The sequence below is a fragment of the Vipera ursinii genome (genome assembly GCF_947247035.1).
Source record: "Vipera ursinii genome assembly, chromosome: 6".
Taxonomy (NCBI): Eukaryota; Metazoa; Chordata; class Lepidosauria; order Squamata; family Viperidae; genus Vipera; species Vipera ursinii.
The window spans coordinates 41,992,172-42,006,104 of record NC_139515.1 but is presented as its reverse complement, the minus strand read 5'-3'; the positions used below and the strand labels follow the sequence as shown (position 1 = coordinate 42,006,104).

The window sequence follows — 13,933 nt, the reverse complement described above, 5'->3', positions numbered from 1 at the left end:
TATCAGGTTTTCAGTGATATCAAATGTGGCTTGTCCACAGACACATAGTAAGGTTGCTGCCTTCAGGCCATTGTCTGTAATCTGGTTAACCCAGAGATAGTTGTCTACTTGGGAGACGTATGAGCTCCACTGTTCCGCATGAGTAATATCGAATTCATTGAGCCTTCCCAATTTAGTCATTTTGGGGAGGCCCCTGTGGTGCTGGTTAATGCCTGTACTGCTGTGGTTGGAGTTGTGCTGCACTTTGGGATCCTGGGGACAGATCCCTCAGGTATATCTGTGCCTCCAGTGTGTCTTACTGGCAGGCAGGACAGGGAGCATGATCCTACCAGGGCTCTTTACCTGGTCTGACACCTAGTGATTTCAGCATGCCTCCAGTGTGGCTTACTGGTAGGCATGGGGGTGAGAACTAAGCCTGCTGGGGCTCTTTACCCAGCCTATCACCCAGTGATTTCAGTCTCTTGGTTAGCAGCATCTCTCTCCTCTGCAGTATTCCACCTTCATTGCCACTAGTGAGTAGTGGGCTTCAGTAGGCAAGGAGCAGACCAGCGTAGTTACAACATTATTTATTGACTCAAACTAGAACTAGAACTGGAGAACTGCAGGCAATTACCTGTAATTTATACTCTGAGCCCACAGGGCCTTAACCAATCACAATACTTGAAAAATCCTCCCAAATATGAATGTTCAAAGTTTCCCTCCAAAACAGTTGGAGTTTAACAGTCAGAGTCATCTAAAGGTTAGTTTCATTTTAGCTTCACAAGCAGTTGGAGTTAAGTTAGTTTCACTTTAGCAGGGATTAACACAACTTTATATATATTCAATACATAACACTCCCAAACACATTGACAGAAGCAAATATTACTTTGATACCAAAAGAGGACTCAGACCTGACACAGATAAAAAAAATTACAGACTGATATCATTACTAAAGGTGGACTATAAAATCTTTACTTCAATAATGGTGGAGAGACTGAAAAGATTTCTAACTGAATTTATACATCCAGATCAAAATGGATTTCTACCAAAGAGACAAATAAAAAGTAATTTAAGAGTTACAATGGACATATTGGAATATTATGAAATGCATCCAGGGAAACAATTGGCATTAGTATTAGATGCTCAAAAGGCATATGATAATGTTTCCTGGCAATTTATTTTATTTTTTTATTTTAATTCCATTTATATCCCGCCCTTCTCCGAAGACTCAGGGCGGCTTACAAGCTTAGCTTATAACTCAACAACTAAAAACAATGGACTTTGGACAAAATTTTATACATATGATTACAACAATATATCACAAACAAACAGCAAAAGTGATTGTAAATGGAGATTATACAGAGAATTTCAACATAGGAAAAGGCACAAGACATTATCTCCATTGTTATTTATTTTAAGTTTGGAAGTTTTAAGTAGAAATATTAGACAAGACCCAGAAATTAAAGGACTAGAAATAAAAGGTGAAACTTATAAATTGCAAGCATAAAATCCAAACCCATCACCCATCAGGCCAGGCCGGCTTGTTCGAACAAGTAGGTCTTCAGATCGCGTCGGAAGGAGCGAAGGTCGGGCGCCATCCAGAGCTCAACCGACAAATGGTTCCACAAATCCAGCGCACTCACAGAGAAGGACCTCCCCCTGGGGGCCACCAGATGACATTCTCTGATCGGTGGCACCCTGAGGAGGCCCTCTCTGTGGGAGCGCACAGGGCGGAGGGAAGTTGATCCTGGCAGCAGGTGATCCCTAAGGTACGCCGGACCCATGCCATTTAGGGCTTTAAAGACCATTACCAGCACCTTGAATCTCACCCGGAAGACAACTGGGAGCCAATGCAGCTCACGGAGCAGAGGTGTAACATGGGAGTATCGGGAAACTCCCAACACAACTCTCGCGGCTGCATTCTGTACCAGTTGGAGCCTCCGAGTAGTTCTCAAGGGCATATAAAGGGCATATAAAGATATTCTAAACTCTGAAGGGAATTTAAAATCTAAACAAGAGATGGAAAATCAAGGTATTGACCTATCATGGTGGGCATATTTATAAATGTAGGAGAGATATGACAAATATGTTAAACTGTATGGATTTTATAAAGATCAGACCTTGTTTGATCAGATATTATTATCCTCTGATGAGAAACTAATTAAGAAAATGTATAACTTTTTATTGAATTTGAAAATGGAAAATGAACAAGTAAAAGAAACAATGATAACATGGGCAAAGAATTTGTTTAAAAATGTTTAAAAATATGTCAGATAGATGTTGGAAATGTAATCATAAATCAGGTACTTATTATCGTGTATGGTGGACATGTGTTAAAGCAAAGAGATATTGGACAAAAATACATATTTGGCTCGAAAAGATGTTGGGAAAACATGTAGATTTTTAAACCTGAATTTTTTTATTAGGTATAATGACAGAAAAGTTTGACAAACAGAGTATATACTTGATTTTACAAGTGATAACAGCGGCAAGAATCACATTCGCACAATATTGGAAAAATGAAGAAATACCACCAGAGGAAGAAATAATTAAAAAAATACTAGATTGTGCAGAAATGGACAGACTTACTCTGAGGTTGAAAGAAAAAGAAAAAACAGAATATTTTCAAACTTGGGACTTATTTTATCAATGGCTGGAGAAAAGAATAAAGGATTAGAAATTCAATGTGTATTCGTGAATGATAAACTCACTAAAATTGATAAAGTTGAATAAATACTTTTGAATTGTATTAAAAATCAATAAAAACTTTAAAAAAACAGTAAGAGAAAAGAGATAGCATTTTTCCTTTATCCAGCTACTTTTTTTATTTGGGCATTCATAGAATTAAATTTTTGTTACTTTGGAAACTCTCTTAATACATTTCATAAGAATTGAATCTACTCTGGAAGTGATAATCTATTATTGTTCTGTTTACTGTTTTATTTGTTTTGCAATTTTGAAGACAAATCTGATAATTATTTGTTTGATATGGACATTATTCTACAAAACCAGTATAAAATGAAAAAATAAATGTACCATTAGTAGTTCAAAAATAAAGCACGGAAATTGTTCACAGTAGTGTGAAATTATAATTTCTTTATTACTATAATCAATATAAGAACACTCAGCACATAAGCAGATAGTCTTCTTTTATTATGCTATGAAAGTAAAGAATTTAATAAGCAAATTAATAAGCTTTTAAATACCTTCACAATCTGTATTCCCATGGAATCATCATCAGGATTACTTTGGTCATTGAAAGTGAAACGCATAGTTTTATCCCAGTCAATCGCTATACTCTTTAAATAGTGATCTGCCAAGGTGAGCCAAACCTTAAAAGATATACCACAAACAATCTTAGCTTTGCTTGAAATGAGTTGCATTTTACAACTATTCAAAAATATTCTGCGTATTTAATATGTTTCCATCAATTGTATATAGCACAGAAGCATAAATGTGTTCACTTATCCTAAAATTAAGGAAGAGGCAGAATGTATCATGCCCCATCAGAATGTGACCAGGAATTCTGAAAATATACAGCATGGAGGCTTAGCATCTTCCTCTCTTTAGATTTTGTGTTTTCTGTGGAGGGGCAGGAAGCTAAATTAGATGGTTACATTATAGATGCACCACGTCTCTGTGCTGCACCTATCCAGCTTTAGCCTTTTTATGTTCAGACAATAAGCTAAACTGAGCTGGGATTTTTAAACAATGATTAGAGCAAGTAGGCATGGCTTTTAGTTAACTACCATTGGCATATATTCATGTACTTTTACTATTGAAAAAAGTAGAAGCAGGTGTACATATGAATACACACTTACACACTCCTGTGCAAGCAGAGTGAATACAAATGTGTGAATTGCACTCAGTCACACTTATACAGTATAGTGAACTGATTTCATTGAATCATTTTGATATGAAGTGAAAAATTTGTCCAAACTGAATCAATGCATATGATGTCAGACTAACAACTGAAACTGGCAACTGATTTAGGAAAACAGTTTGATCATGCAAAAAACCTGATTTTCTGTTAAATCTCTTAGCCAAACAATCACATAGCCCTAACAATTATAACTCACCTACATGTAATATATGATAGCAGGCTCATTCCAAAAATTCAAAATATAGAAGTCTTTTTCCAAAATAGAGTTCTGTATAGCTTATTCAGTAACATTAAAAATAGTATAATTTGAAAGTTTGAAATTCACCTGTTAGTTTATACCATTCAAGCCTTCATCTTTTCTTAACTGCAAATTATTAATAACTAAAAGGTAAAGGTAAAGGTTCCCCCGCACATGGGTGCTAGTCGTTTCCGACTCTAGGGGCCGGTGCTCATCTCCGTTTCAAAGCCGAAGAGCCAGCGCTTGTCCAAGGACATCTCCGTGGTCATGTGGCCGGCATGACTAGACGCCAAAGGCGCATGGAACACTGTTACCTTCCCACCGGAGTGGTTCCTATTTTTCTACTTGCATTTTTACGTGCTTTCGAACTGCTAGGTTGGCAGAAGCTGGGACGAGTAACAGGCGCTCACTCTGTTACGCGGCACTCGGGATTCAACCCGCCAAACTGCCGACCTTCTGATCGACTAAATTCAGGGGGAAATAGAACTGTAACATGGAATATAGAAAAAGAAAATCTATCATCTATATACAAAAAAGATATTTAGCAGTCTTACTATTTTAGGCAGGCATTCAGAATTCCACACATCATTATTAGAAACCTATACAGTATTGTGAAGCAATATTTATGCATTTCAGGGATTCTTTTGGAAGCTAGATAATCTAACTAACCACCTGACTATGATCTGTGACTTCCCTCATAGGAATAACATTTCTACCAGCAAGACATAGGTATATGGGTGGAAATTATTTGTTTAAATAATTCCAAGCATATAACTAGGAAACTTTAATATATGTCCTACATAGAAATATACTTAAAAATAACTTTTTAAGTAATATTATTTTCTAAATCTACTTCTTTATTCAGCTTATTTTACACAGTAAAGTTTACAATGATATCAAGTATTCATAATTAAAAACCATATGCTAAATTAAAATAATTTACCTAGTTCATAGCTAGGAAATATTTGTATATAGAGAAATGTATAAGTTTATGGAGAGATATATTAGCCATATAATAGTGTGATCACCTTAGAAATGATTCAACAAAATTTCCAGGTTACCCAGTGTGTTCAAAATACAATATTTCAACAAGCCATAAACATGAATCTAATCTGTGGATAAATATGTTTAACTACTCGTTGAAAATACATCACAACTCTAGAAGACTGACCCTTCTAATATTGGCATACAATTACAAATATTTCTTGGAAAGAGTAATCCAAAAGAAACTGAGCGCACAAATGGTTGATAATAATTCTTGTTCTTAAGGGATAGTTTTCTGTTCATTTTATTGAACATATTTTTATTGATCAATGATCGAAATAAAATTATGTTTATTAGGAGGTATTTATTTTAGAATTTGTGCATTTCCTAATTTAATTGGACTTTTTAAATTACCTTTCTCTTGCTACAGCATTAAAAACACCTTTTCTAGTCTGTTTGTTATTCCTATTCTCAGTATTTTTCTAAGAAGGACTTTGCTTAATTAGAAACTTTTACTGGTACCTAGTCTATAGCGTTAAATACATGGAAGTTTTTATTGCTGGAATAAACAGCAGCTATTTATCTTCAATCCAGAGCTTCACATAATGTCGATCACTATGCATTCAATGAAGGACAGGAGTTTACTTACCTTTCTTCTCCACTCCTTTGGAATTCCTGTTGACAGCCTAGCCACTGCTTTGAGAGCATCGTGCCACTAAAAGCAACCATCCCAACAGAGTTAAATTATTCCAATTCAACATAAGATGCAGGTGATCCTTAACTTACAACCATTCATTTAGTGACCATTTGAAGTTACAACACTGGAAAAAATTATTTACAACTGGTACTCACACTTAAACCGTCCCAGCATCCCTACTGTTACATGATCAAAATTCGGGCATTTGGCAATTGGCATGTAGTTATGACAGTTGCAGTGTCGTGGGATCACATGATAACCATTTGCGACTTTCCCAGTCAGCTTCCAACAAACAAAGTCAATGGAAAAAGGCAGATTTGCTTAAAAACTAGCGTAAAAATTATTGTAAAATTGGGTGTGATTCACTTAAGAACTGCCTTGCTTAACAGTGGAAATGCTGGTTTCAGTTGTGATTGTAAGTTAAGGACAACATGTATTTCAATATTATGGAAGCAATATGTACCATTAAACCAGAGGTCACCAACCTTTTCATGCTGGTGGCCCGGAGGGAAAGGGAGCAGCTGGGAAATTTGCACATGCACATGAACAGGGCCACGCATAAATGGAGCTGTGCAGAGATGGGGCCTTGCGCACCCTCACAGTGCTAGCATCCCCACTTGCACATGCACACATGCGCTATCTGCTACAAGCCCCGCATGCATGGCGAATGGGCCACACAACCCACATGGTGTTAGTGGCCCCATTTGCACATGTACACAGGTGCTAGCTGCCGCTTCTGCTAGCGTATCACACATGCATGAATGGGTCTGTGAGCTATAGCACAAGTGGGGGTGAGTGCACGCACTAGCCAGCCTGTCCCACGGCCTAGTGACCAGTAGACCATGGCCTGGCAGTGGGCTGCAGATCATAGGTTGGGGACCCCTGCATTAAACTATTTGGCCACAAAATATTTAAGTAGAATTGCAAAACAGAGAAGAAAAAGGTGCTATATATTATTTCATTTATACAAGAACTGCAAAAATATACAATTGATTTTAATACTTTGAGCTTCTTTCTCTTGAAAAAATAATAACTCCCACTAAGAAAAAATCAAAATAAAATGGAACAAATACAATTACAGTTCAGCTTTTTCAAATAATATAATACATCTCAGCTTTAATTAATTAATGCAGCTTTTAAATTATTATTTGTGCTTGGAAAAATATTTAAACTTTTTATTTCATAATTATCTTTACTTAAATTAGTAAGGTTTTTTTGTAAGACAATTTATTGCAATGAATAAAAATCAGTTACCTGTTGAAAACCATTCTGACCTAATGATGGCTCAAGTGTAAACTTCAACTTTGTGTCCACTCCTATGCAACACAAGTAGAAAACAATTACTAGAATCTTCATTTATGGATTGAAACTGGATCACATTAGATAAAAGGTAAAGGTAAAGGTTCCCCCGCACATGTGTGCTAGTCGTTTCCGACTCTAGGGGCTGGTGCTCATCTCCGTTTCAAAGCCGAAGAGCCAGCGTTTGTCCGAGGACATCTCCGTGGTCATGTGGCCGGCATGACTAGACGCCAAAGGCGCACGGAACGCTGTTACCTTCCCACCATAGTGGTCCCTATTTTTCTACTTGCATTTTTATGTGCTTTCGAACTGCTAGGTTGGCAGAAGCTGGGACGAGTAACAGACGCTCACTCTGTTACGCGGCACTCGGGATTTGACCCGCCAAACTGCCGACCTTCTGATCGACACGTTCAGCATCCTAACCCACTGAGCCACCGCGTCCCTCTCACATTAGATAGCATAATATAAAGTTGATATGCCAAATTAATGCAAGGATAACCTAAAATATCAATATTGCTATATAAAAATAATGCAACGTTTTACAGTGAATTATATTATTATTAATATGTCACCTGACTTTAAGCAAATAATAGTCTGAACTAAAAACAAATATTTGAAAAAAATAAAATATGGGATATGATAATCTCTTTCTGCATAAACACAATATTTTACACATAAAATAACATGTCACATAGTGACATTCCATTGATGAAGCCTGGAGGCAAATTTGTTGGAGAAATTTGCCTAAGGTAATCTCCCCTTACTAGACTTCCCAGACCTGTCATCTGGTCTGATAGGAGAGTGATGATTTGACCCTTACCTCTTTTCACAGACCACTAGCAGCAGCCTGTCACTGACTATAGATAGTGCTGATAAGAAGAGGTGCTGTTTCTGAGAATTAACACACCTGGGTCACATTCACACTCTAACCACATCACTGAAGCAAGTCTCTGGGAGAAGCACAATGAATGAGATCTATATGGCTCACCCAGCTGATCCTTTCAATCTCTGAGCAGTACCACTGAGCTGACACTAGAAGAGACTTTATATCAGGGGTGTCAAACTTGCAAAGTCATGTGATGTGTCGTGACGTATCACGACTTTTTCTCCATTGCTGGCAATGGGGTGGGCGTGGTTTCGGCATGATGCATCTGGCCCACGGGCCAGCAGTTTGACATCCCTGCTCTGTGTGGTTTTATGTGGCTTCTGCACTATCTGAGATACAATGGGATTTATCTGCCATCTCTCAAATGACTCACTGTCCTTCATGGCTCATATGTCTTCATGAATGTGGCTCAAACAAGTGCTAGCTCTGAGGACACAGGCACTCATAGCATACAAAGACAGACAAGCACATATGGCACTGATGTGATCACGACACACATAGCTCAGACAAAATGCTATTCTTTTCCACTTATCACACCACTGCATTCCTAGAAGCTAAACTGCTGTTTATGTTAACAATTCCTATGAGAAACTGAACTCTTGCTATCATCTATGGCCTTCAAACAAAAAAAGCAAGTGGATCATTGGTGCTAATGTTAAAAATGTCTACTTTTACATTTGTATGGAACATTGTGCTTAACTTCTCACACAACTGTAGTAAATGCAAAAAGTAATAATACGTACAGGTTTGATTGATTTGCTTGTTTAATGTGTACATGAACCCTGATCTGCTAATTCCTGTTAATGTTGAGATTAAAGAGATATGAAATTCATATACACAGTATGTTGTGTTTCATCTTCAAAAACACTCCAAAGCCACCACTATCAAAATAAAAAGAGGATTCACAGAGCTCAAAACAGATGGCTACACTTAGCAAATCATCACTTGCCATCTTTTTTTCCTACATTTTGTTCATTGGTTTACTTGGATATTTGTAGTTTTTTATTTTGAGTGTATTTCAAAAGCAAAGAGTAAATCAAATTGTTTTTACTATGATGTCATTTTTAGTTCATCCTCTTGTACTCTGCATGTTGTGTTCTCTATAACCTTGTATTTATGGAGATTTCAAAGTATATTTCAAATGCAACACAATACACACCAATACTGATTGGTCTACTAGCTTAGGTTTGTGTGCACTGTTCTTGGATGCTTCTGTTATTGTCTATGCACTGAGCATGTCATCTTCAATGACACTCTGATAATTTCACAATCAGTATAAAAAAAGATCATCCACAGTGCACTCATCATCATCATCCTTTTTCCCCAAAAAAACTCCACATTGCTTCCTTACACTATTTTTTTAGAGTTGCTGACTTCCATGTTGTTCATTTATCACTGCAGCCTTGCATCCTATTGTGGTCCTTTTGAGAAAATTCAGTGTTTCTTTTAAAATACTACCTGGCCTGTTAACTTGGGAGAAGAGGGTTGCACTGTTTCTTTGTTTTCCTGCACTGGACATAGCAGCCCAAAACTGACTGACAGAACTTCTAAAATGTAATATTTTGTTCAATGTTTCCCATTTTTGTGTATGTCCCTGAAGTATTTCAAAATTATATCCATATTTTGAAATATTAATTTTTATATGCCAGTAATCAACTACATAAATTAATACAAATAGTTGCAAAGGTACAGACTTGAATGGTCCATCAAGTCACCAGGAGTTAAGCTTGACTTGAAGAAGTCTGCCTTTATAGTAGTGCATTTGATATTGCACATTAACCAAGGAAGATCCCTCCGTTATAGAATGTCGCTGTCCAAGCAAATAGTGCTGAAAGATCATCTGACAGTCCTTACAAAATTATTACAGCATATTTTTGTTAATGCAAGGCAACAAACATACCCAATACTTCTTCCTTTTTCCTCATAACTACTCAAAGCAATTTTGAGAAGTTTGTGTTCACAGTATCAGATTCTCCATTTATTTATAATTCCCTCAAATTGAGTAGCATGGCAAAATTTCCCAGAAGTGTATGGTTAAATTAGATTGTTTTTAATTTCCTTAAAAGATAATTTGCATCATATCAAAGCAATTAATAGAATCTATGGTTCTTACTGTAATTTTACATCCTTAATGTCAATTTTTTTCAAAAGATTTTAACAATTGCTACATGCAACAAAATCTGATCAGGAGTGTTGTAAATTATTTTGCTAAGAGATTCCAAATTAAATTAGTCTAAAGATAATGATATAATTGGTTACAAGTTTTGCCAATATAGAATTAAGTACTATTATAAGATCTCTACTAGCAAATGAAGATACACAAATGAATACATACATCAATGATGTCGTTTTAATTATCAACTTAATTTGCTATGTAATTCAACTAGATACAAGAAAACAAATTAATTCCAACTTCTCAATCACCTCAATAAAGTATAATAAAATAAAAACTGAGATGTAAATAGTGTCTCTAGAGTAGTACATGACAATGAGGTGATTACTGCAAATCAGTTTGCTTGAATTTGCTGCATGAGTTTTTATCTTGTTTTCCATGCTTTCTGCTTTTCACAAATATTTTCAGTAAAAGACATGTTTTACTGTTGTTTTTCTACATGGTTATTTTCCAATAGTTCTTTACCAAGAGTCCTTCATGAAAGATTTTCATTATCCAGACTGTTTAAACAGCTGCCAATTAAAGGGGGGAAAGAACCTGAATTCTCAAGCGTTGCACCATATTTTCTATTTCATATTCATATTCTACATTTTTTAATTCCCGTTTGCTAGAAGGAAATTTTAATGTGCTATACTAGACAATACTATATGTTGAGTTTTGATATTGAATGTTATTCTCGGAGTGATTCAAACAATACGTAATGATGGGAAGTCTGCTCCTTTCCACATAACAGCCCTTGGGAAATTCTGCAGCCCCGTCGCCATTTCTAGAAATCTCACGCCGCTCCCTGACCGAGGCTCAATAAAGTGGCCTTTCCGCTGCTTACGGGCGTAGCAACCATCAAGCTGTTCCTCGTCCTTCTCCATCACCACGACCACCTGGCCAAGCACGCGCAGGGTTCCTAAGCAAACACCTCCCCCACCCCGAATTCGGCCTGCCCGATTCCCGGAGATCAGTTAGAAGCGCAGTAAAATGACTCCGGGCATTTACCTTCCTCAATAGTCCCCTCCTCTCTGACCCAAGCGCAGGCAATTAAATCTTGATGCGCTTAAACCTTCCGGAAAAACCAAAAATCCCTCCCGCAGACCAAGGAAGCGCCCTTTTTTCCGACAAAGGCAGGGAACACGCGAGACCGCGGGCCGGACGGCCTGCGGCAGCCCTTACCCGGCTCCAAAGTGCAGAGAAGGCGAGGCGCAGTTCGAGATATGCAGCTCCTTTTCTTCAACACGTTACTCAGGATGGTACTCACGCTGCCACCTCCGCCGGTGCTTTGCCGCTTTAAACACCTTCCCCCTCGCCTCAGGGAACTCGTCAGTCTGTCTTGCCTCATGGATGACCACAAGCAGGAGCCAAACGCACCATCCACTGGATTTCCAGGGCCAGCGGTCGCCCTAGCTTCCCGCAGGTTCAGCCGACACTCGCGACTAGTGACGCAATCCGGACATTCGGCGTTTCTAATTCAGAAAGGCTCGGGGGTGGGGGGGTGAGCCGACGTTTGAGGGCGGAGAGAATTAGAGCAACTTTGAAGAGGCGACGAAGGCGGCCAGCTGGCTCTTAGCTGGAGGGACCTCTGCAGTGCAGAGGAGAGGAGAGAAAAGCGAGTCGAGGCGCGGCGCAACACGGCAAAGGAGAAAAAGGGATGTTCCCGCCCACCACCATCACAGCACCCCTGACAGAAAAACCAGACAGCTCTCGTTTCTCTGCCGCCAACTGCCAGCAAGCAGAGCTTGCGTTAAAAATAAACCGACTCGTCGTAAATTTTAACAACAAGGCGCCGATGGCAGAAAACGTAACCGCCGTCTGAAGCGAACTCTCCCGGCTTCCTCTCCGGGGAATTAACCAATAAAAATTAATCAGAAAACTATAACCATGGCAATCGGAAAACAGTTCTCGGCATGTGCGCCTTGCTTTTACGTGGAGAAGCTGCACTCTTTAATAAAGACAAAGGGAGGGACGGGGGAACGAACCGACTTGGATTTTAGACTGATATTTAATACCAATATCGAGAAAAAGGCTGAAGGATGCTCCTAGTTACAAGTCAAATCTGCAGAAAAGTAAAACAAAAATCACTCTGTGTATCCTTTTTCATTTATGCACTTAAGGATTTAGAAAATAGTGACATCTACAGTATTCCATCAAAAATCTATTTACATTATTTTATGTAATGCACTATGCTCAATTTGATATGCATTCTTCATGTAACTCCATTTATCAGTCTTTTTAAAAATATTTCTATAAACTCTATTCAGTATATTGGGTTTTTCAAACCCCCAAATAGGCAATATAGTTCTCAAAATTGTGTCATAAAGATAAAACTATAACATACATATTATGATGCAGTCCTTGTTTATGGTAGATATTACCATAAACAAAGAGTCAAGATTGGATTTTTATGTATCAGATGCAGTAATTGATATAAGATGACTTTTAGGTTTTCTACACTTCAGACGATGGTTTGAAACACACAAATAGGTTGCAATTTGCAACTTGATATAATAGGAATTATATCGGCAAAATACATGATACAATAGTTATGTATGGCTCCTAGTTTTATACTGATTACTTCCAAGTATGAAAAATTAGAAACCTTTTTTGGAAATAGCAAATAAACAAATGGACAACCTATGTCTTCCTGGTTGTTTGGCTAAGTTTCAAACAATCCTCTAAAAAAGATAATTTATATATTTGGATCATACTTATTTCAGTTTCTGATTGCTTTAAAGAAACAGTCAAATAACAAGAAGATTAAAAAATGAATGGGTGTCCCCAATGACCTCTGACTGTGGCCTGATCTTACTTGTTTCAGCCACTCAACAAATGGCCCTCAACATAGTGTTCTTCTTGAAACATGGACTTCAGAAGAAAAAAAACAGGATCACATCTGATAGCATGTATGCAACAAAGAAGCTTATAGAAGTTTTCCATATTGCTCCTACACAATATAGGAAATGATAGATTATAGAGAAAAGTGAACAATACTGTAGCATACAGTAGGAATTTAGCTTATATTTATAACTGCTGCAAAAGAAAATCTGAAATCACTTCTTTATAATAAGAAGAGGTGGACAGGATTATGGGGAAGCTGAGCTCCACCACGTTTATTGGACCCGTGCCCCTCCTGGCTGGTTTATTCGGCTCGGGAGGGGACACGAAGCTGGCTTCAGGCAGTGATAACTGCTTCTTTGAGTGAGGGCAGTTTCCCCACCGCCTTGAAGGAGGCGGTGGTGAGAACCCTCCTCAAGAAGCCTGCCCTGGACCCAGCTGTTTTAAACAACTATTGTCCGGTTTCCAGCCTTCGCTTTCTTGCGAAGGTTGTTGAGAGTGTGGTGGCACATCAGCTTCCTTTGTTCCTGGAGGAAACTGATTATCTGGACCCGTACCAATCGGGTTTCAGGCCCGGGTACAGCACAGAGACGGCATTGGTCGTGCTGGTGAATGATCTCTGGCGGGCTCGGGACGGGTTGTTCCTCTGTCCTAGTCCTATTAGACCTCTCAGCGGCTTTTGATACCATCGACCATGGTATCTTACTGCGGCGTCTCAGGGGGTTGGGAGTGGGAGGCACCGTTTTATGGTGGTTCTCCTCCTACCTCCTGGGACGTTCGCAGTCAGTGTTGGCAGGAGGGCAGAGGTCGGCTTCGAGGCCTCTTATTTGTGGAGTTCCTCAGGGGTCGGTCCTCTCGCCTCTCCTGTTCAACATCTATATGAAGCTGCTGGGTGAGATCATTCGTGGTTTTGGGGTTGGGTATCATCAATATGCTGATATACAACAGCACTGAAAAAAGTGATTTACAAC

General features: G+C 38.5%; 1 protein-coding gene across 1 annotated transcript in view; it reads right to left on the bottom strand.

Moving 5' to 3' along the window:
• The window catches only part of TBC1D30 (TBC1 domain family member 30), a 67,539-nt gene that overhangs the window by 40,484 nt on the left and 13,122 nt on the right, over nt 1–13,933 (bottom strand). Inside the window, exons 3-5 of the mRNA XM_083365581.1 lie at nt 7,036–7,097; nt 5,734–5,799; nt 3,186–3,311 (exon numbers count right to left, since the gene is read on the bottom strand). Of these exons, the coding sequence (XP_083221707.1) occupies nt 3,186–3,311; nt 5,734–5,799; nt 7,036–7,097 (254 nt within the window). The remainder of the gene's footprint in view (nt 1–3,185; nt 3,312–5,733; nt 5,800–7,035; nt 7,098–13,933) is intronic.